We start from the raw sequence: 22,693 nt of genomic DNA on the forward strand, positions 1-22,693 counted from the left end.
AACAATAAAATAAAAAGTTAAGAAATGTGTCTGGCGTGTAAACTTCTCCTTTAGCGGCTCCACTAGAGATAGGCGTTCACTGAGAAAAAACGTTTTGCTGTGCCCATCTTGGGCATGGACGCTGAGAGAAGCTTGTAAGCAGACCGGCAAACTGCGAAAGCGGCATTTCTTTCTGCGGGAGGGGCAGGGCAGAGCCCGAAAGCCGCGCAGAGCAGGAGGCCGGGCAGGGCCGGCGCTCCCAGCGCCGATCACCCGCGGGAACCGCTGCGCGCTCCCGCAGTTAATGACGCGTAATTGGAGTGTGGAGAACAGTTTGTTCCTGCATCCCCCCGGCGGATCCAGTTCCTTCCCACTCACTGATCTCATTCCTTTCGTGCCCTCAGAGATCAAGGAGAGGCTTCCGCAGATCAGGAATAAGGAACAGCAACACGCGCCCATGTGTCTGAAGAATTCTGCAAGGCAGACGAAACCCGCCGTACGAAGACCTCTCCTGACGGAACTATCTGCCCCAGAACCCACTCCAGTTTTTTAATTCTCAGTTTAAAACCTGCGATGTAACACAACGGCGGCTCTGTGTTTTCGCGCTCACACGTGTTCCCGTGCCAAGAACGCGCACAGCTTCGGTCCCCACCGGAGGGAAGAGCCGAGCTCCGCGCCAGCCCCGCGCTCCCCGAGCACACGGGCAGGAGGAGAGCGTCCCTCCGGGGCTCCGCGCCTCACTGCTGCTGTCAGCTCCTCGCCCCGCCTCCTCACAGCCCAACGGCGGGAACCGAACCACGCGGTGCCTCCGAGCGCAACGTCCCTATCGGAGCCCGGCCGAGCCCCGGTGACGGCTCCGCGCCGCGTCCCCGCCCCCGACCACGCGGCCGGGCCGGCGGGAGGCGGGCGGTGGAGCGGGCGCTGCGGTCCCGCCCGCCGAGCCGGCGCCTGCGCGGCAGCGGCGGCCGGGCCCTGTCACCGCGCCCGGGGCTGCTCACGCTGCTCACGCCCCGGCCGTGGCCGGCGAGCGCCTGCGGTGGGCGGGCTGCGGAGGGCAGCGGAGCGCTTCGCTACCGCCGGTGAGTCCCGCCGGGCCTTGGCGGAGCCGGGCGCTGCCGCCCTCGGGCCCCGCGGGGCGGACGGGAAAGTGGCCGGGGCCGCGCTCGGGCCGCGGGGCCCCACGGCGGGACGCGGGAGCGGGGCGGGCCGGGCGGCGGCGCCGCGGGGCAGGTGCGGCCCGGGGCGGTTGGGACCGGGCCGGGCGGCGCCGCGTTCGGGCCGCGGGGCGCGGAGGGGTCCGGCCGCCGCCCCTCTCCGCTGACGGGCCGCGCCCGCCGCTCCCTCCGCGGCTCAGCGCGGCGGGCCCGGGGAGCCGAGCCCCGCCGGGGGAACGCGGGGCCGCGGCGAGCGCCGGGCCGGGCGGGGTCCCCTCACGGGCACGGCCTGAGCGCCCGCCAGCGCTCCGGCAGCCGCCGCAGCCCGCGCGAAGCGTCCAGGCGCTTCCCGGCCGCCCGCCCGCGGCGAGTGCGGGGCTGCCCCGGGCGGGCCGGTGCCAGCGCCGGGCAGCGCCGCCACGAGCGGGGGTACCCAGGCGCTGACCGCGCCAGTTGGCTCTGGTGACCACGCACAGGGGTGGAAGAGTGCCGTGGTTTGAGATCAAAGTACAGAACTTTGGCTACTGGCTCTTAAATGATGCAAAACAAAACAACCCCGCCTTCCGTGGAAATACATATATAGTTCAACAGAAAGGAGAACTTTTCTTATTTTTTTTCCCTGCCGGAGATGGAGATAAAAAGATGGAGATATAGAAAGGAATGTAAATGTTGGGGACAATACTGAATTTTGACTATAGAAATCTCGAAGAACTATAGTGATACATCTTTCCTGATTTCTTGTGTTGCAGGTTGAAGCAAGTCACCGCTCCAGATGTGTGAGGTGTGCTGTTGCGTAGCTATGGCTTAACTGAAGACGTCGTCATTTCGATGTCCCCTTCTGAATGTGGTAGGATATAGCTAGGGAAATATTTGATCATGCCTCACCTCCTGAGATAGGTAAACAGAATGCAATATATTTTAAGCTCTTTGGCTTTTTTTCGTTCGGTATTGCTTTTGGGGTTTTTATGTGGTCACAAAAATAAGTGTCTTGTTTATTGCATTTTGTCTTTTGCAGAGAAAAATAGTTTATCCTGTTGTGCTGGCAAGAATTCTGCCCTTTGGTGTACGTAACGCTTAGATGTTAAGTGCTGGCTTGCTTCTCCAAGCAGTTTGGGATTTAGGTAGTTTATACACGTTATGACCCTGCAGAATGTCTTCTGAATAATGGTCACAGATGAAAATTTATAGTAATTTCTCATTAGATTACATTGACTTTTAAATTGCTCTGAAAATGCAGGGAAACTTGCTATTGTGGAAACGTGGTGTAAGTAGTAGTGAAAACATTGTCGCCGATTTTTTGTTGTATGCACTACTGCAAACGAAAGAGAAGGGCAGCTTTGAATCCTTTCCAAAAAGGTACAGAGTCTGTCAGCACAAATACTGATAATTGTAATTTAGGGATTAGGGGTGTGGACTTGCTTGGGGGAGCCTGTGCACGTGGCCTCCTGCTACTGCTGAGTAACTGAAGCTGTAGCTGGTGTTGATTGCAGTGCAAGACTGGGGACTTGAGTTTCAGCTATTTATTTTCTTTTAAATTGTGAGTTTGGTTGGCTCCTAGTTGTTTAAATGCAATGACTGACACAGCGTATTGTACTTTGTGTTGCATAACTGGATTGATCAGAGCTGACCATTTTTTTCCAAGCTGTGAGTCAAGTGTTGTTTTTGGTGATGATCTTGAGGCCATACACAGTCCTTGCTGGAGTCATGCAACTCCTCGAGTAAAGAAAGTAGCCTGTACTGTCCCCTGGGAAGACATTTGAAGTCGTTTTCACTGGCTGGAATTGGTTGCAACTGCAAGTTTGTATAAATTTGGATTAGGGATTTAAAAAGTTTTACAAAGAATGATATTTTAAGTTTTTGAAACAAAGTTATGCAAAACCAGTGACCTGCACGCACGTCTTAAAAGTTGTATCTGAAATGGGAAAGAAAGCATTTTACTGCAGAGTTAATGGAAATCTTGTCCCAAGAAAGCAAATCACACTCTTAAATTCAGGGTTTGAATACATTGGTATAGAGAAAGTGAGCTCATGGACTACATGCTGTGTAGAAAGTAATGTAAATGTTGGGGACAATACTGAAAAATGTACATTTTCCTTTTTTCTCAACAGCTACACAGAAGGAATATTCTAGAAAAGTGAAGTTGGAAGATCTCTGATAAAAAGAAGTGTAAACATGTTGTGCTGGGGCAATGCATCTTTTGGACAGCTTGGATTGGGTGGAATTGATGAAGAGATTGTTTTAGAGCCCAGAAAAAGTGACTTTTTCCTAAATAAAAGGGTCAGAGATGTAGGATGTGGACTGAGACACACTGTTTTTGTCCTGGATGATGGAACAGTTTATACATGTGGATGCAATGATCTGGGACAACTAGGGCATGACAAAGCCAGGAAAAGACCTGGTAAGTGTAGAAGTGGTGAATTGTGGGGATTCTGTGGGGTGGTGGGTGTGGCTTTCGTTTTTGTGCTTCATCAAAGCCAAGATTGCCGGTGTCTGCATGGGGCAGACTCATGCACAGCAGTTCTTCCAAGAATGAACATCTTTTTGACTGGGAAAGCATTGCTTTGCTGGGGTGGGTTCTTGTGACAGCTGGAAACAAACAGCTGTGAAACATGGCAGTGCCCCCATGGTTTTGCATGCTGTGCAGCTGGACACTGCCACTAGTTTTGGTTTCAAGCATGGCTGTGGGAGACTCAGTGGCTGTTTTTACTCTCAAGGGGAGCTGACCTGCTGCAATCCATGGGTTGGTGTTGTCTGTGTGTATGGGTTTGGCTGTTGGAATATGGTGAAAATGAGTATTTGGCGTATCAGTGCAGAGAAACATGCAGTTTTTAATTGTCTAATACGTGGTGTACAGCAGGTCTGATTGAAGCAATGTTCTCTTTTTGTAAGAACTAAAAATAAAACTTTTGATGAAAGACTTAGCAGCATAAGCAGCACTACGGGGAGAGGATGTGGAAAAGCCTAAAGGATGCTGTGTAACACTTCTTTGGGCTTTTTTTTTCTTCCCACCTGTGTTTGGTGTGTGTTTCTGCTCCCTCCTAGTGCAGTTCTGGAGCAGAACTGGGTAAACATCTTGCAGGGACTGCAGAGGAGTGTGCACATGGGCTCCCTTCAGAGCTTGCATGTGAGTCATAGCTGGTGCTGAGAGCCAGGAACAGTGCTGCTCACTCTGCTCACAGACAGCAGACTGGAAAGGTTTACTGAGACTTGGTTCTGATCATTCCTAGAGCACTTTCACAACTTGCTTGGCTCAATATTTGCCACAAATTTTTCAAATGGAAATGAGGTGTCATGGGGTATTTTAGTAATTCTCCTTTACACAGAGTTTCAGTTTTCGTGCCAATTAAAGATTTTCTTGATTTTTTTTTTTAACTAATGTGGACTTCTATTGGGAAACAGTATGTGGATATTAAAACTGGTAAACTTTAATCCTGTGCACACATCTGCTTCATGAAGAGAAGCTCAGCATGTCAAACTTACTCTGATGCTTCTTGCCCACTTTGAAAATTTTGCCGAATTGTCTTTTAGTCTAAAGGTTACAATGAAAATATCTGACATTTAATTTGCATGACCTTTCATATGTAATGGACCTACTCTATTTTTTTTTAACATGCTCAGACACATGAGGATTGTAATGTCCTCCCTAATCTTCCTTTCACCCAGAGGTTACTGATATTTCTGCTGAGTGTTGTATGAAGTCAGAGCATTGGGATGACTTCAGCTGCACAGCCCAAAGAGGCTTGGTATCTTTATAGATAGGTGGATGCTCTCTTTTAAATGTGTTTCTGCTAACTGAAGATAATTTTGTCGCTGACTGTGTGTCTTTGCTACCTCCTTGTCCCACTGCCTTTCTTCTTTCCTCCTTCTAGAGCTCTGCTTGCCATGGGCACTGCATGTCTGTTCCCTAATCCATTTTAGGCAGTCAGGCTGGCTGGTTCAGCAGCTGGGGGAGATTGCCTGAGCTAATCTGTGTGCTGGTGCCCGAGCTGGGGAGTGCTTCCATGGCCTCTCCCACTGGCAGAGCTGTGGGAGGCTCTGATGGGTGAATTGGGCTGGTAACCTCTTTAGTCAGACCAGCTGGATGTAATAAGAAAGAACTTATATCTGCTGCCCGTGTTAGTTTATTTTGGAAGCTGAGTGCCTGTCGTGCTGCAGATAATGTGAGCTACTGTTGTGAAGCTGACTTGGGCTGGGTTGTCTTTAGAGTGCCCATCACATTGACAATACACAGGCTTTTCCAGTGCTGTGCCATTCTTAGGCTGGAATAGAATTTGTATTTGAAAACTGGGAGTAAAATGTCCAAGCAGTCCCTTATTTAAGGGAACTATTAAAAATTCCAACCTTAACAACAGGCCCTGATGATATTGCTCTGCTTATTGCTGGAATTGAAATGTTATTCTGATCACAAATCATAAACCCAAAACCAGGCTTTGAGTGTTTCCAAATGCATTGGTGCAGGCTACTGGAAAAAAATCAGAGATATTTTAGTGTGTGCTTTTCAGAGGTGTCACTGTATGTCTAGAAAAATTACTCTTTAGGATCTGTTTCTACAGTATTTTGCATTATAAAGAAGACATTGTGTAGCTCATTGCAAAATCAGTAGCTTTAGTCTGTAATTTGCCCTGCCTTGTTTTGCAGGCTCTTTCTTAATAATGAATAGGTGAATTTAATTTGCTGTGGTGGAATGTTTTCCCCTTACCTAATGTCTACATGTGTAGTCATTTGACAATAATCTATTTGACCTTACTGCTAATTGAGTTCCTGCACTCATTTTCAGATGGCAGGATTAGAAGGATCCGTTAGGATCGAGGTGCAGGTTTTGTGCACTTTGTGCATTGCTCCAGAAACAGTCATCACTTGGTTACTTCAAGGTGTCAAATTTAACTCATTTCTCCTGGAATTGCATGTTTATAATTTTAAATAAAGGGTGTTGCAGCAGAACTTATGTGCTTAGTTGATGTCTTAGTACTGTGTAAACTGTTTGGAGCAAGCCTAGCTTGTTACTAGCCTTTTTTTTTAACCAACTAATTTTATTTATTCCTTTTTTTAGAGCATGTTGGTGCACTGGATGCCCAAAATATTGTAGCTGTGTCATGTGGAGAAGCCCACACTCTTGCATTAAATGACAAAGGTCAGGTATACGCTTGGGGTCTGGCTACTGATGGACAGCTTGGCTTGCCAGGAACAGAGGAATGCGTCAGAGTGCCCAGGTTAAAAATAGCACTTAATAAGTTGCCTTTTTTTTTTTAAATAATGTGCTTAAATCACATTGGTTAAGCTATTCTGTTGTTACAGGTAAAGCCATATAAATATAGAAAATGTATATTAGCTATGACACTTGAAAGCTGTGTGTGGACAGTTTCCTTTCCCAGAAAGTCCTGTGAGAAATGTGTTACAGGTGTGCTTGGTTTGGTTTGTTGCTTTTTGGGGTGTTTTGTTTGTTGGTTTTTTAGTAGTCCTCCCCTAACGATGACACATAGGATGGGTATTTTAAAGAGTATGAATGCCATTTAAGAGAAGTTAAAGAGAAGTAGTTAAACTTTCAATTTGAAGAAGGTGCATTTGCTGTCCTATCTTTGTACTTCAGTTTTCACCCCAAAGCTGTTCAGCTGTGATTGAATAATACACCTTCTAGTTAAACCAATTCATGTTGGCCAGGGTTGTTTTCAGAATGCCATAAGCATTCCAGCTACCTGAAGTCCACACACAAAAGTGACAATTCCTTTGAACCTTAGTAATTCATGACTATAATATTAAAAATTGTTCTATCTTCATCCAATTTAAAAGCCACAGGCCCTTAGAAACTTTTTTCTCATCCCAAGTGGAAAGCATTATTAGTTTTAGTGCACATGTGCATGTATTTGCAACTTCCTTAGAATATTGTGCGGCATGTATTAGGTCTATAAACTGAATTTTTGAAACTGGAAAGTAAGAATGAGGTTCTTCTTGTATTCTGTATTCATTCCTCCATTCACCTGTGTGAGATCACCTTCCCAGCAGGTGAACCTCCCTAATTCTTCATTATGGACTTTTACAGACTTGATCTATTTGAAAATAAGGCAGAACCTGACCTTAGAAGGTTTAGAAGAACAGCAGTTTTGTCTTCAGATTTTACTAATTAGCGTCTAATTAAAGTTGGGATGTTTAGTATACTTCACTAAAAAGGATTCACATTTTGTATATTACCCTTTATTTCATACTGTGAAATAAAGCTTAATTGTAACTTAATTATTTCTCTGTTTTCTTACTCCAATAGAAATATTAAAAGTTTATCAGAGATCCAGATTGTCCAAGTTGCTTGTGGTTATTATCACTCACTAGCTCTCTCAAAAGGTAAGCCAAATCCTCCTGGAGTTTTGTGTAATTTTGTACCAGGGACTTCAAAGGTTTTCAAGATATATTTTATTTTTTTTTATTAAACATGCTACCACTTAGCACAGATGGGATTTCAGGTTGGTAGGGGCTGTGTAATTGAATGATGGAAGCTTGAATTTGAAAAACAAATGTACAAATGGATGTTGAGTTGTGCTTTTATTTCTTCAGGGGGTGTGTGTGTTGGTTTTTTCTCATCATCTGGCTTTCACATGATTTCCTTTTTATTTTGTTTCTTTTTCTTGGTCCCAAGTCTTTCACACTGGTCTGTTTTAACCTGTAACCTCAAGTTACTGAGGCTGGCAGGAGTTGACTTCCTTGTGTGCTTTATTATGGCAAAGCCTCTGGTTTTTGGTGCTTCCATAGTTAAAATGCCATGTCACATACAGGCCACCTTTTGACAGTTTGAATACCTGTCTTCAAATTCCTGCTGGGGCTGTGAGCACACACTCACTTGTACTGCATGTCTGGTTAGTGCAGCTCTCCAGAAACAAAAATGAATTTAAATTTGCTTGTTGCTTGGCTCATCATGAGACAGGAGAGTTGTGGCCAAAACTTCCACTTGGAAGAAGCGGCTGCTGGAAAGGGTTAATGGGAACTTCCCACCTCAGAACAAAATTCCAGAAAGTTTGTAGTTTGTCATTGTTTCTTCACAATGTGTGTTTAAAATATGAACCAAATAACTGTGGGGAGGCAGCTGTTCATTGTACTCTGAATGATTTTTTTTTTCTTCAAATCCAGTAGTTTATACTAATTATATGTGCCTGGGTTCTGTATGTGACTTTTCATGGGCTCATGTTGAGCATTTCCTGTGCCATTATGTATTCCCAGGTGTAATTATCATTATAACCCAGGGGAATGCCTTTGTTTCAGGGCAGACAGAGCTTTAGGAGTAACCCTTTGCCTGAGTTAAGATCTGCAGCAGAGTTGTGTTGTCCAGTGTTCTGTTGGTCAAAGGTGCAAGAATGCCACAGGAATTTGTGATTTGAAATTCGCTCAGTGTTTTAAATAGTTACAGGCTTCAAGTACAGCATCACTGTTTTATTGCCAGGTCGTGGGTTTGCAGCTCTGTTTCTGTTCTTCACGTGCACTGTAGGGCGTTTTGGGTTTAGTTGTTAATATCAATAAATAAAATCTGAGACCATTGCTCCAGGGGATGGGTTCCATTGTTTCCCCATCTTGATAAAACTCTTACTGGAAAGGTGGAGATGGGAGAGACATAGAAAGCATTTTGAAGGTAACATTGCTCTTGAAAACATGTCACGTCAGCAGAAGTAAATTATTTTGTGTTTGGGTGTTGATCTTTAGGATAGTAAATACCTTGGCAAAACATTGGTTGTTCAAGAGAATATTTTATTTATCTTAACATCAATAGGTCTTTGATTGTCATTCTTTAAAATGTTTTTTTTTCTTTGTAAATTATCAAATGACATTATAAACCTTGTGCTTCAGTGATCATGTAATGAAGACAGTATTTAAAAATGTGCATCTCTTAAATTGTCTGTCAAAATTTACGTGTCTTACCTTAGAAAACCTTAAATGAGGTTTTTGATTGGAAGTAGGAAAATTTTCCATGTCCAGGCTGCAGCTTCAGCAGATGTCTGCATAAACATCTGTGCAGGAGAGGAACTTGCCATGGAGCAGCGCCTTGCTTTGTAATAGCCAAGCTCAGTAGATCTGGCGCTGTTGGAACAGGAATGTTAAGAGCGGTTTGGAGGGGTTTGAATGTGATTTGAATACTTCCAGTCTGATTAAGTGCTTGAGTTGAATGCCTGCAAATTACTCAAGAATGCTCAGCTTCAGAAGTCAGTAATATGTATGCATTTTCAAACTCAAAAGTTTTTGAAGAGTGACAGTCTAACTTTTAGCTTTTCTTACAGTGGATAAACATTGTATTATTAAACTATATTAATTGTATTTCTTGGTTGTTTATTTTTTCCTTCAAACAGGAAGTGAAGTGTTTTCCTGGGGACAAAACAAATATGGCCAGCTGGGCTTAGGTTATGAGTATAACAAACAGACCTCACCACAAATGATTAAATCTCTGCTGGGAATCCCTTTTGCACAGATTGCAGCAGGAGGAGCTCACAGTTTTGTACTGACTCTTTCTGGAGCCATCTTTGGATGGGGACGCAACAAATTTGGGCAGCTGGGTGTTAATGATGATACTGGTAAGGAAGCATTGCCTCGGGGGGTTTGTGCTGAAGGGTTTGGGTGGATCTGAGGAGAGCAGTGTTCCTGGAGAGGAGCAGACACAGCAAACCTTGGGCAGTGCTGCTGGAGTGTGCCAGTGCCACGTGGGATGGCACAGAGCAGGCACAGAGGTGTTTCCTCGGTGTCGGGGGAATGCTGACAGTGGTATGTTGGAGCTCTTGCCTGCTTCACTTGTATTCTTTGCCTGTCCCTGAATGGGATTGAACTGAAATACTGTGCAGTAGTTACAGTTTGAACTGAATTGTATGTGGATGAAACTGCTTGGCAAAAGCAGTAATCTATCACAACTAATTGGCTGTCCTTAGTAGTCACAATTAGGCCATCTTCATATTTTACTGCCATTTACTTTTACATTCCTTTCTCAGGCCACTTTTGATAATCATTCACAATTTTTGGCTAACCATTTCCAAAATTTCCTCTGCTAAGTGGATGACCTTCAGTCATTTTTAGCAAGTGGTTAGATTAGACAAAAAATTATTTCTTTTTTGGTTGAATTGTGTTACATGCACAGTATGTGCTCACAGGGCTCCAAGATGGCAGTTTGCTGTCAGGGTCCTCTAATACACAGTTTAGTAGTGGATAATCTATAGATGGTGTCATGAATTCACATTTTCTTACTGATTCATTGTTGTCAACACCATTTAAAATGGGGAAAATGGGTTGTAAATAAAATACTCATCTGAATGCCTTAAAAATTGTCACATTCATGTAATAAGAAAATTACAATTACTTTTCAGAAATCATGGGAGACTTCAGTTGCTCCTACATAGTCCTTGGAATGTGTGTAACCTAGGTTTTTATGTAGCATCACTTCTCAGTGCTTCATAGGGTTTCTTGCAGACATGTTAGCATGCCTGACAGGTTTTGAGACATTAGCACTGACATTTTAAAGAATTGCCTTTGTGCAAAGTTGACAAAGTTGACTTGTCCTAGTGATGGAGGGAAGTTATGTTTGCTTCCTGTTTGTTCAGTGCCCCGTTCTGTCATGCAGTCACTAACATTAAACTCTGTATAAATACACTTTCCAAAGAAGCCAGACTGACACTGATGCCAAGATGATTTTTTTTTTTTTTTTTAATCTACCTTCTATGTGTCCTCAGTATTCTTAGCATTCCTTAGGCCTGATAACTTGGCGTAGTCCTGGGATTCTATCAGGCCAGGAGGCCTTGTAGCAGGAGGCCAGAAAACCCCACACTGTCTTGGGAAACCAAGGTCCCCTCTAAAACAAGCCCTGCAAAATAGAGATTTGGCCCATGCAGGGTAGAATTCCACAGATGGGGCAATATCACAGCATTCATCCAGGCCTCCCATTGGGGCATCCTTGGTAGATATGCTCATTTGTAAGGTCTGTAAATGGCATAGGGGGCCTGTCATGTGTGTGCATTGCAGCACATCCCACCTTGGCCAGGTGGAGCACCAGTAAGGACCCTAATTAAACACTGAGGTAAAAACCCCTTATCCCTTAGCTGGGTCTGGTTCTCCATTTTTAGGACTAAGGAAAAGGTATCAATACCAACTTACAGGAACATTTTAAAAACATGAAATACATAAACAATTCATTTAAACACAGAAACAATGATAATTTATCTTCTTTTCTCATGACCAGTGCCAGGTCTAATGTAATGTTCCATATGTAGTTGTCTGTGTATTGACACATGATCCTGTGCTAGTGAAAATGAGGGCATGGGCCACAAAGTTTCTCAGTGTCATAGTCCCTGTTTTATTCTGTAATAACACTTCCATCTCCAGGATCCATAAACTCAGTCATGGTGATTGTGTTAACAAATTTGACCTGCTTGCTTGGCTAGAACCAAATTAGAATAAACAAGAAAAACTATTTGGTTTTTGCTTTTTATTGTCAAAATAAGTGACCTTTCTCTATTAAAACTTTCAGACAGGTATGTTCCTACACTGCTGAAGTCCCTGAGAAGTCAGAAGGTTGTTCATATATGTTGTGGAGAAGATCATACAGCTGCCCTTACAAAGGTACAGAACTTAGATATGTTTATGCTCCAATTTTTTAATATTTCCAGGAGAAGATGCTACCTGAACAGGAAATAATAAACTAAATTCTAAATAAATTTTCTTGTAAATTTATGGGGTTAAGTTGAGGAAAGAATGGAAGAATGGTTAAATATTTGAAAAAAATTACCAAATACAAGAAATCTTGCATTATTTTCCTTTTTCATGCATAGAGGTTAACTCCAAACTTACTTTAAAGCTGATGGGCTGGGTTGAGGTACTGAATGTACTGTGAATGCTTGTAGAGATTGCCACCCATGTACATGGCTCCACTGTCCCTGCAGAGCCAGGGGCTCTCACACCTTTTGTGGGCAGTGCTGTGTGTGTTTGTGTGTGTGAGCATTCTCCAAGTCCTCCTGAAGCTCAGAAGAGCCTGGCACTGTTTGCTGTCCTGACTCAGTGTCAGGCTGCTGGGTTTCCTCAGTGGGTGCTGCAGTTCTGGTGATGGTTTCCAGCTGAGGGCCTGGCTGATGCAGATAGAGGTGAAAGAAACAGAGTCACAATTTCAAAGCATCTGAAAATGGCAAGTTTCAAAGTTGTTGTGAGGTAAGGTGTACAACTTCTGAAAATGTTTTTGGTTTAAACATTAAAGGTGTTGGTAATTTCTTGATTAATCAAAAACTCTTAAAAAATTACTTGCCTTACAACAATGTTGAAATTTCTGGTTTCTTATGCTTTCAGATACTGTGGCTGTTTCAGCCACACTGTGGATCATCTGCTGAGCAGGGCAGCTTCCTGTTGGCTAATCATTTCAACATTTGTATTCAGAGTTTCAAAGCTGAAGTATACTTTCAATAGAGGGAGTTTGTGCACGGGTAGAGTTCATCAAGAAAACTGGGAAAGAGGGAAAATGAGGATTAGGATCTGTAAATGACACAAGTTAATGGTAGGACTGTTGTATGATAATAAGTTAATTAGATGAGTCTGATTTAACACAAGTAAGATAATATTTCATAGCTGTGCCATGTTTTAATAACTCCAGTTAACTTGCAATTCTTCTGTGTCTCAGGACCCTGTTGTGCCCTGTGTATTTTCTGTCCTTTCCCTGCAATGCCAAAATCACCAGAAAAGTTTTATTAAACCCCTGTTTCTGTGAAGTTTCTTGTTCTGAGGTACATGATCATATTAATGTAAAAAATTTATTTGTTTAGGAAGGTGGGGTTTTTACATTTGGAGCTGGAGGCTATGGTCAGCTGGGTCATAACTCTACTGGCCATGAGATAAATCCCAGGAAAGTTTTTGAGCTTATGGGAAGTGTTGTCACACAAATCACCTGTGGCAGGTAAGGTCTATTCTGTGCTAACCCTGTGACTCTTACTCATAACCTGTTTTGTATAAAACTTTTTATCTATTGCAATATGAAGTGGGGGTTTTCTTAGCCTTTGTGGTCAGGGAAGACAAAATGACCCCTGACAAAAGATATTTAGTGATGTTTTGGGGATTCTAAAAGCATTCATAGAAGAGCTAAAGGAAGTTGTCTATTTGAGAGGCTGTGATTTTCTAAACTGGCAGTGTGAACAGTAGTGTGAGGTGTGAGAGTTTGTTACTGTCACTTCATTTCCTGTTGAGGAACAAGTGTGTTTGGGAAAGTACAAAATAGTTTACACAAATTCCCAGCTGGTTCTTTACAGGCCTGTGATAGGAGAGGGGGAATCTGGAGTTGAGCAGGATGGGAAGGGAAGGGAGGTGCAGGCAGTCTCCAGACACTCATTTCTGATATGCTCTAAAGGTCAGACAGGGGCTAAGCACTGGCAGCTCCATTCTGGGAACCTTTCCATAAAAAAGGAGGATTGCCTGTTGGAGGGTAAATGGAACATTGCCAGTGGCATGGCATTGCAGGAGAGCAGTGGGTGTTGGGCAGGACAGGACCTTTCACACACTGCTTAGCACAAGTCCTGGCCAGGCCTGCACAAAGCTTGTTCCAGTGCTTAGGTTTGTGTTACTGAATTCTCTTTGCCCTAGGCAGCACACCACTGCGTTTGTCCCTTCCTCTGGAAGAATTTACTCTTTTGGACTGGGAGGCAATGGGCAGCTGGGTACAGGGACCACCAGTAACAGGAAAAGTCCCTTCACAGTGAGAGGAAACTGGATTCCCTTCAGTACTCAGTGCCCAATGAGCACAGGTAAGCACCAGCTGATGCATTTACTGCTTGGTTGCCTGTTCCTTTGTAGTGGCTTAAAATTCTTGAGATTTAAACTGATTATGGATTGTAATAATTTTTCCCAAACAGTTTGATTGTGCTCTGGGTTCCTGCTGTAGGAATTGCATGCCTGTGGCTGGTGGGGGGGCCTCTGGTAGCACTAGTCCTAGAACTTACCTCAGAGAAAGATGGTCTTGACCATTGTGTCATTAACTGGTGTGTCAGTGTGTTGTATCAAGGCTCTACCCCAAGGGAACCTTTCTGTAACCCAGTGTTGATTGCAGTATCTTAATCATTTTCAATTTCACGTTTTCACAGTGGCCTGTTTTTTATTCCTATTGCAGACAGTGAGGAGTGCTACTGTGTAAAGAGAATTTTCTCTGGTGGGGACCAAAGTTTTGCGCACTTCTTTTATCCACAGGTAACAAATTAAGTGTAATTTAGTTCCAAATCTTGTGAAAGTTGGATTTTAGTTTTTTGGGTGCATTTAAACTATTTTGATGTTGAAGGTGCATGTGACTGTATTGTAAAGTTTGTTGGAGCAGTGTGGAAGCAAAAGGCACCAAGTCATGGTAGCAGCTGGAGGACTTGGATCCCTTAGTGTGTGTTAGCTGTCAGAAGTCATGTGAGATTGAGACTTTTTTGGCATGAGCTTTTTTCTTGATGGATGAATGCACTTCTTTTCATGTCATAAGGGAAGAATTGATTGAATATTTGAGCTCTTTGCTCCTTGCCCTGTCCTCCTCATGCCTCCTCCACAGCAGCAGCTTTGGTGTCTTCTGGTCTGTAGCCATTTTAAAGTACCACAGTGGTAAGGAAACAAATGGAACTTTTTGCTAAAAATTACTGCTGGTGACATAGTTTGTTGTGTCAGTTTTATCATAGTCTTAAAGCTTACATTTTAAAGTAACAAGCATTGATCTGTTTAAATCCTAGTACCTAAAAGAGTCTAGAAGGACTCTACAGTAAAAGTGGCAAAGTGGAAGTGTGATGGAAGGAAAATGCTATCGGGGGATGAGTTGGGAGATAAAATAAAAACAAGGTGAAGATTCATGGGACTGTTTCCAGTACAGCTCAGCAGATATTAGACCATGGGGATTATTGAAGCATCAAGAGTTGAGTATGTAGGGTGAAAACTAATTTGGACACAAGGGAAAATGGATTTTAGTGGGGAAGCATGTTTATGAAGAAAATCTGAGTACAGGTCAGACTTGCAGCAGTGCTTTGTGCTCACAGCCTGTTCTAGATGTACAGAATCAGCAGTTTTTCTAGGATTGGCTTGTTGGGCTCTCTGTCTAAATTCTGATAGAGTTTTAACCATTGCTATATTTGAGAGAAACTTGCTTAGCAGGTGTAAACTGGAAAATTGCTTATAATAGAGATTCAAAACTTGTCTATTAAAGCTTCCTTAATAACTTTATGTGCAATTTGCATAATTACTGGAGTAGTTTCTGAGTGACTAATTGAGGTGAACTGGAGACTGTATGAATGCAGTTATTGTGACTTGTTCTGTACAGAAGGTATTAGCAATAGATGAACTGTGATGCTGCAGAAGTATCCCTTTAGTACTCTTTGGTTTGGTAATTTGTGTTGAATCCTTCCTTAGTTCTGTGTGTGCTGCACCCCTGGGGGTTGTGTGTCCCTGCCAGTTAAGGGGCCCAGCCAAAATCCATTTCCTCAGGTCAGTTTTTGGGCTGCTCAGTTCCCCAGGTTGTTTTCTTTGGCTGGGTGGAAGGGAAATGGCAGAAGTGTTCCTCAAGCTGATGCTGTGGGATGGGATCAGAAGTGCTGATTTTTGGCAGCAGATAGTCACTGTCACACTGAGTCAGCTCAGTGTTGTCAGATGGCATCCTCGGGAGGAATGTTTTCTCTTGATAGTTTTATCTTGGTTTTGGTGCTATTTGCCATCTCTTTTTGAACCTGTGCTCCTACTGAAAACAATGATCTTGCTTCTCCTCCTCTTTACTATTACAGCTGTTAGAAAATGAATTCCACTATGAGCAGCACTTCCAAATGCAGCTCCTCTGATGAGGCAGGGCATGTTCACAGAAGCATGATCATTCTCAGAGGAGCCTGGTGGAAGTGGGGTGGAAGAACATCTGTCTGGAAAATGGAATGGCTCCTTTCCTGTGTGCTCACAGCTTGGCAGGGAGCTAAGTGGCTCCTGGTGGCTGCAGGGGAGATGCTTGCTGCTCACATCTGAAGCTCAGTTAGTGTTCATCCCTGAGACAAGTGATGTGTAGGGAGTTGCCATTTAGCAAGGTGTGTGAATTAACACCTAATGGAGATGGGTTTAGGGCATGCTCTGCTTTCACAGGGCGTGCAGAGCTGTTAAACACAGAGTATTCCACTGCAGTAGGCTGGGTAGGCAAATTGTCAGCTAAGACAGCTCAACCAGAGAGCTGATTTTTCTGGAAATCAATTTTGTGTGCCTGATTCTTTATGCTTTCTTTACAATTTATTTAGAACATGGTGCCACCAGATGATTTTAGGAATCCTGACCTTTGGAAGCAGATCTGGACTGTGAATGAAACATTTATTCAAAGATTGCTGAGTTTCCCATCTGGAAGACTTCCTGTAGAGATAGCTAAGTAAGTGATGTAAGGGACAGGAGTGGTCTTTGGTGATTCTGCTTCTGAACTGAGCATTAGTGGGGCTTTGGGCATACAGAGCAGAGCTGTTTGTAACTACTGATTTTGGGACGTGCAGAGCTCTTGCTGTGCTTTCCTTGTCGTGCTTGTTGAGTAGTTTAGATCCTTGAGACTGTGTCATCTCTGCTCCAGTTTAGATGATTATACAAGATGAAATTAAGTATCTAATTGCACATTGAAAAATAGCAATACATCTAAAGGAATATGAGAACAACTCAAAGATTATTGCTTCTATTTTAATAAAAGAGTATGCAAAGCAATTGAATGCAAGACTGGCTGTGATTTGAGCTGTCCTAAGTGCTGAGTCTTGAATGGAAGTTTAATCTAGAATTGTTTAGTCACATTTGAGTCAGAGTCCCATCCTTTACACAATCTAATTCATTAGGGATTAAATACAGGGGTTTTTATTTATTGCAAATGCTAATTTTTAAAAAGAAAACCTAATGTAACATTTCATGTGACTAATTTCAGTGAAATTGATGGAACGTTCTCCTCTGCTGGGTGCCTGAATGGGAGCTTTTTGGCACTGAGGTAAGTGCGTGGGTTTTTACCTGGTGTTCCTGTGGGCAGCATTAGTGCTGGCAAATCCTGGTGTCCCTTGTGTCCCTGGGACACCTTTCCAGGGTTTCCTGCCTCATTGGTGCTCTGATACCCTCCGTGGAAGCTCCTGCTTTCCTGCCCTGTGTTTTGTAGTGAGAGTGGCTCCAGGCTGTCGTGGTTGCTGCCATGTAAGCCAGCAGAGCTCATCACATCTGTCACCCCTGGGTTGTTGGTAATTCCAGGGCAGTTCCTTGCGTGGGCTGGTTCACATCCAAGTCCTTTTGTGTGATTTTCTTGTGGTTAGAGGAGATTTTTTTCTGGTTGTTTCTTAGTTGTTTCTAAGGTCATATAAAACATGGAAGTCTGATACATTTTAAATCCTTAGTCAGTAGGTCTAAAAGTCAAGGGGTTAAAGTCTTGGGTTGCTGAGAACACAGGATTGAGTCTTTCTGGGTTTTTCCCTTCGTGCAGCAATGACGATCATTACAAAACCAGCGCTAGATTCTCAGGGGTTGACATGAATGCTGCTAGACTACTCTTCCACAAACTCATCCAGCCTGAGCACGCTCAGATATCACAACAGGTTTGTGCTGTGTGTTTTCTTTACATTTGGGGTTATCTTTCTGGGTTACAGCTCTCCAGAAATATTACTGTTATGCTTGGTCCAGCCCTGTAAATAGATTTATTTACTCAATAATGTATTGACTGCAAATGTGTGAAACTGTGTTTTGTTGTGACAATTAGGTGATACATCAGCATATTCTATTTGAATATTTACTGTCATTGTCTAAATGTATAATAGTTTTCACTGAAGCTCTTAATTATTGTTTTCTAGATTAGTTTTCATATACATGGGGACTTGTTTAAAATCTCAATTGTATTAAAATAAACAGAATTTTCTGATGTGCTGCAGGTGGCAGCTAGTTTGGAAAAGAACCTTATTCCCAAACTGACCAGCTCCTTACCAGATGTTGAAGCTTTGAGGCTGTATCTCACTCTACCAGAGTGCCCACTGATGAGTGATGAAAACAATTTCACCACGTTAGCTATTCCTTTTGGAGCAGCTCTTCTGAACCTAGAAAAGGCTCCTCTGAAAGTTCTTGGTAAGAAACTGAATTTTTACTCTTAAAACTAAGGATCTGCAGATGAAAATGTACAGAAATCCCATCAGTGAAGACCTGGCCTTGGCAGCACCTGCTGTGTATTTACAGTTCCCTACAATTCCCCAGTGAGAAAGTTAAGGCTTAACATTGCTTGGTGTAAGAAAACACTTATTCTGTTGCTTCAGGGTGAGTTAACAGGCCATCCCTGTGAATTCATCTGCTATTGTAGTTTTTGGACTGATGCCATTTGGGAGGAATTAAGCTATGTAGTTCAGTGTAATTGATATGTGTCTTTGCTCTTTAAAGTGAAAATTATGTGGTCAGACAGCTAACAAGCTCTAAGCAATTTACAGAAGTGTTGCAGAGCAGATGTTAAATTGTCTTGGTTGTGACTACAGCACCTGTTCTGAGCTTCTGAGGCAGTTGATCTTCTCTTGCTGGTGCCAAGATGTGGTCTCCAAATATGCAGCTGAGAATAACTCTGTTTTTTAACTCTACTTCTTTACCCTTTCTTGTTGTACTCAGCTTAAAGAAATTCAGCTTAAAGAACTGTTTTCAGAATATTTTGCTATTAATTGATTTCTTTTTGAGAGGGTACTTTCATTTTCCTCAGTTACGCTTTGCCATGTAATCTCAGTTTGGTTTTTTCAGTAGTTTTTGGTGTGAGAGAAAAGAAAAGCAAACTGACAGTTTTTTGAGCTCTAGATCCTTTTCCATAATTTTCTATTGCTCTCACTACTGTTCCCTTAAGATTTCAGGTTTTGAGCCATCTTTTCTTACCAAATGTTACACTGTGGCACTGTCTGGATGAACAGACTTCAGGGGACTTAGATTTGATGTGTAACAATAGCACATTTGTTGTGCCGCAACTTTTTTTTTCAGAGTCTGCAGTAACTGATGCTTATGCTTTCTAGCCAAACATGTTTCTTAAGAAGATAACATAACGTAGTGTGGCAGTGACAAGTACTAAATTTATGTATTCACCATGTGTTGACAGAAAATTGGTGGTCTGTACTTGAACCTCCCTTGTTCCTGAAGATAGTGGAACTCTACAAGGATGTCGTAGTGCACCTTTTGAAGGTGTGCAAGATGGGCCTTCCCCCTTCTGACAGAAGAATACTCACCAATTTCCTCCACACAGCCTTCAGAGTCCTGGAAATACTGCACAGAGTATGTTTGGTGTTTCTGAACAGTGCCTGGGCTGCTTGGCTTTGTCAGCATCTCTGTGCTGGGCAGTTGGTAGAAGCTAAGTTACTGATCAGTGTGAAAGATCAGAATTGCATCCACAGAAATATCTGTAGTTCTTCATCTGGACCCATGAATCATTGGGATTCTGCGTTCCAGTCTGACATGATGATGGAATTAACTGTTTTTTGGGAACACAGAGTTACCCAGTCATTTGCTTCTGTATGGATTAAAGTGAGGGGGGGGGAGAAGGGGTGACAGCTCTGGGGTGTTTTGCAGATTGAGTATCTGGTGGTTTGGAGGGGGATTTTTTTGTGAAAAATAGGCTTAGATTATCTGAGTATAAAGGCAGGATCTTTATAACTATCTTGCTGCTTTGCCAGTTAGCAGTCCTTGGGAAAAGACGTGTGTATTAGGAAAATGTGGATGCTTCTGGATTAAAATTGTACTGTAGAGACAAGCCTCCGTATAAAGTTACTTTTCCCACATCTCTCTTTTTTTAAGCTTATTGTTTTTAGATGGAAACTGTTCCTCTGCTCACAGGTAATAGTGTCCATACTATAACTAAGACTAGAGTTATTGAATCATAGCTCTGAAACCTGTGTGAATACAGGAACAGGTATTTATTCCCTAGTGCACATGAATATGTGCGTTATCACTGTTCCTCTGAGGTCACACGATGTTTCAGAGTGGCAGCCCTGTGATGCAATAACTGTAGGGCAGTTAATTGTATTTTCCTTCACTCTTTGGTGGAAGTTTGAATAGTCCATGTATCCATGTTTTTAACATTGTTTTTTGCTTTCTTGTAGGCACTGTTGTTTTTCTAGAATTTTTTTGGTAGCTGGGTATCTGTGGCTGATGTATGAAATGCTTGAAAAACATGGAAAAATATCCCTTTGAAAACTAATAAAAAAATAACTTGCACTTCCTTAGGTAAATGAAAGAGGACAAGTTATACAGTATGACAGATTTTACATTCATGAGATACAAGATTTGATAGATATCAGAAATGACTATGCCAACTGGTTCCAGCAGCAGGTATTGGGAATGGTAAGTTGTGTTGATTTTTATTTGAGTTTTTGTGGGTGTTTTCCTCCCATGTTTTGTGTTTGTTTTATCCCTTTAAAGAAATCCGTAGATTCTCTAAGCCTGGGGATTTTTTTCTTAATTTTTTTTAAATTTTTTTTTCATATTAATATCTTCAGAGATGAGCAGTGCTGAGCAGATTCATATCAGGTACTGGCTAAGGAGGAATTGTTAAGAAGGTGTTTTTCTCCTGGGGTGTCATTCTTAGGACTGACACTGCTCAGTATTTGAACCTGTCAGTTAAAAAGTGATTCAGAATGCTGTCACTGAAGACTTGCTATGTCAAAAACGTTGGGAATGTAAGAATCCACAGCAGGAAAACATCCAGAATAATCTGAATTGCCATATTAGACAGGTCCAGTCAGTGAGCAAGCTGCAGCTGTCTTGGGTAATGAGTGCAGCAGGAGCTGCAGGGGCAGATAACTGATGGAATTTTCTACTTTGAGCTTGGCAGCTACAACTGAGATAATTAATTCCTGCATCTGTAAACAGAAGAGTGATAAGTGGGAGCAAATTAATGACTGTGCAGAGAATTAGTGACTTGGATAGGTTTTTGCACGGTTCCTTGACTTTAGCTTTGAAAGAATATTGTAAGTAATTTAATAAGTTTTCTCTAGCCACCCACATTTTATTATTTTGCAACAGTACCAGCAGATGCCATAAATTAATGTGTGGAAGTAAACATTTTAGGTGTGTAATTTTGTGCATCCAAGCAAACATAGTACGTCAACAGCCCTGGTTTTAAAGACTGATAAGCAGGGTGTTGAAAGACAAGCTTGTATTTAATAAACAAATTAGAATGTTTATGGTTAATGTTTATTTCTCAGTAAACCTTCTCTTGGGGGGAAGCAGTAAATAAATATTTATTAAATTCTACATCAGAGATGAGTAATTAATGCAGACACTAATGCTGCTTTTTCATCTTAATTGTTGCTACCTTTGTGCAAATGCTGTCATAGGATGTCAACCATGGATTAACTGAGGTAAGATTGGATGCAATCTGATTTCTTTTGAAGAATGTAAGGAAATCAGAAATGTTAAGGATTGTCTGCTGTGTTCTGTTGGGAGTAAAGCTTCAAATTAGCCATGGCTGTAATCTGAAAAAAATCTTTGTGATGCAAAAATATGTAATTGTATGTATTGCAAATTTGGAACAGCAGTTGGAAAAAAGGGCTACTCCTGTACCCACTAGCTGCAATAACAGTTCTGAAATGAAAATGCTAAGTGAGAGTGTCGTTTGTGCCTGGCTTGACTGACTTTTGTTGGGGTTTTTTTGTTTGTTTATGGCTGAAGTACTAAACAATTTAAAATCTACTTAATGCTCCTAAGATGCTTTGGTTCTGCATTGATATTAAGTCAGGGTTGAGTTCTCTTTCCAGTAAAATAAATCTGTTAAATGAGTGTTGCTGTAAAGGTTTTTTTAACCAGGATTGTGGCTTTTGAATAAGCTGAGCTATGACATGGTTCTTCTCATTGCAGTTAACAGAGATCCCTGTTATAATTTGCACATACCCATTTGTATTTGATGCCCAGGCAAAGACAACTCTCTTGCAAACAGATGCAATCATACAGATGCAGGTAGGAGACTGTTTTTAATGGTTCAGATTCATTATTTTTTCCCTGAGTTGGGGACCCTGGGGGTTCCTGTTGTTTTTTTTGGTTTGGCTGGTTGGTGGTGTTGTTTTGGGGTTTTTTGGTTGTTTGTTTGTGGGTTTTTGTTGGGGTTTTTTTTGTGTTTTTTGTTGTTGGCTTTTTGTGGTGGGTTTTTTAACTCTGTGTAATTTCTCCCCTATAAAAATCAAGGATCTAGTTTTAATCTCAGCGTACGCACACAATAGAGAGCAGTGGGGTTGGGATCACATTGAAATTCGACTGTTTTGTACTTGCCATACATTTCCAAGGAACTTCTTTTCCTTTCAGTAGTGAGATGGTTTTTTAATGTGTTATCAACCCATAGTATAGGTACAAAACCCCCAAGCAGCAATGAAAAACCCCAAACCCACAACCCAAACAAACAAACATAAAACCCCAGGCACCTCCCACAACCAGGGAACAACCCCACCTCCCATATGAGCAGACTTGGAATATTACCTGGGTCATTGATCTGAGTCTGAAAATAACCAGATGATGGAAATCATGCTCAAGTAATGGGCTTGTGTAGGAAAATACAACCTTGCTCTTAATTAATAATACATGTCCTTTATGTGCCTTTAAAAATGGATGTGCACAGTCAGTAACCAACATTT

The 22,693-nt window shown here is 42.3% G+C and overlaps 1 protein-coding gene across 4 annotated transcripts in view; it reads left to right on the forward strand.

Annotated features, from left to right (window-relative positions):
* Positions 1–923: 923 nt before the first annotated feature.
* Positions 924–22,693, forward strand: part of HERC4 (HECT and RLD domain containing E3 ubiquitin protein ligase 4) — a 30,295-nt gene continuing 8,525 nt past the window's right edge. Inside the window, exons 1-18 of one of the 4 annotated variants that reach the window (XM_030951181.1) lie at positions 924–1,058; positions 1,883–2,030; positions 3,242–3,531; positions 6,184–6,343; positions 7,390–7,466; positions 9,455–9,676; positions 11,614–11,705; positions 12,893–13,023; positions 13,704–13,864; positions 14,227–14,303; positions 16,349–16,473; positions 17,005–17,064; positions 17,545–17,656; positions 17,987–18,176; positions 19,174–19,346; positions 20,295–20,411; positions 21,407–21,430; positions 21,927–22,025. In XM_030951181.1, coding sequence (XP_030807041.1) covers positions 3,306–3,531; positions 6,184–6,343; positions 7,390–7,466; positions 9,455–9,676; positions 11,614–11,705; positions 12,893–13,023; positions 13,704–13,864; positions 14,227–14,303; positions 16,349–16,473; positions 17,005–17,064; positions 17,545–17,656; positions 17,987–18,176; positions 19,174–19,346; positions 20,295–20,411; positions 21,407–21,430; positions 21,927–22,025 — 2,046 coding nt within the window. In that variant the 5' untranslated portion in view covers positions 924–1,058; positions 1,883–2,030; positions 3,242–3,305. The remainder of the gene's footprint in view (positions 1,059–1,882; positions 2,031–3,241; positions 3,532–6,183; positions 6,344–7,389; positions 7,467–9,454; positions 9,677–11,613; positions 11,706–12,892; positions 13,024–13,703; positions 13,865–14,226; positions 14,304–16,348; positions 16,474–17,004; positions 17,065–17,544; positions 17,657–17,986; positions 18,177–19,173; positions 19,347–20,294; positions 20,412–21,406; positions 21,431–21,926; positions 22,026–22,693) is intronic. The other 3 variants (XM_030951182.1, XM_030951183.1, XM_030951184.1) reach the window with 3 other exon arrangements.

This window comes from Camarhynchus parvulus, chromosome 6, assembly GCF_901933205.1.
Source record: "Camarhynchus parvulus chromosome 6, STF_HiC, whole genome shotgun sequence".
Classification (NCBI taxonomy): Eukaryota; Metazoa; Chordata; class Aves; order Passeriformes; family Thraupidae; genus Camarhynchus; species Camarhynchus parvulus.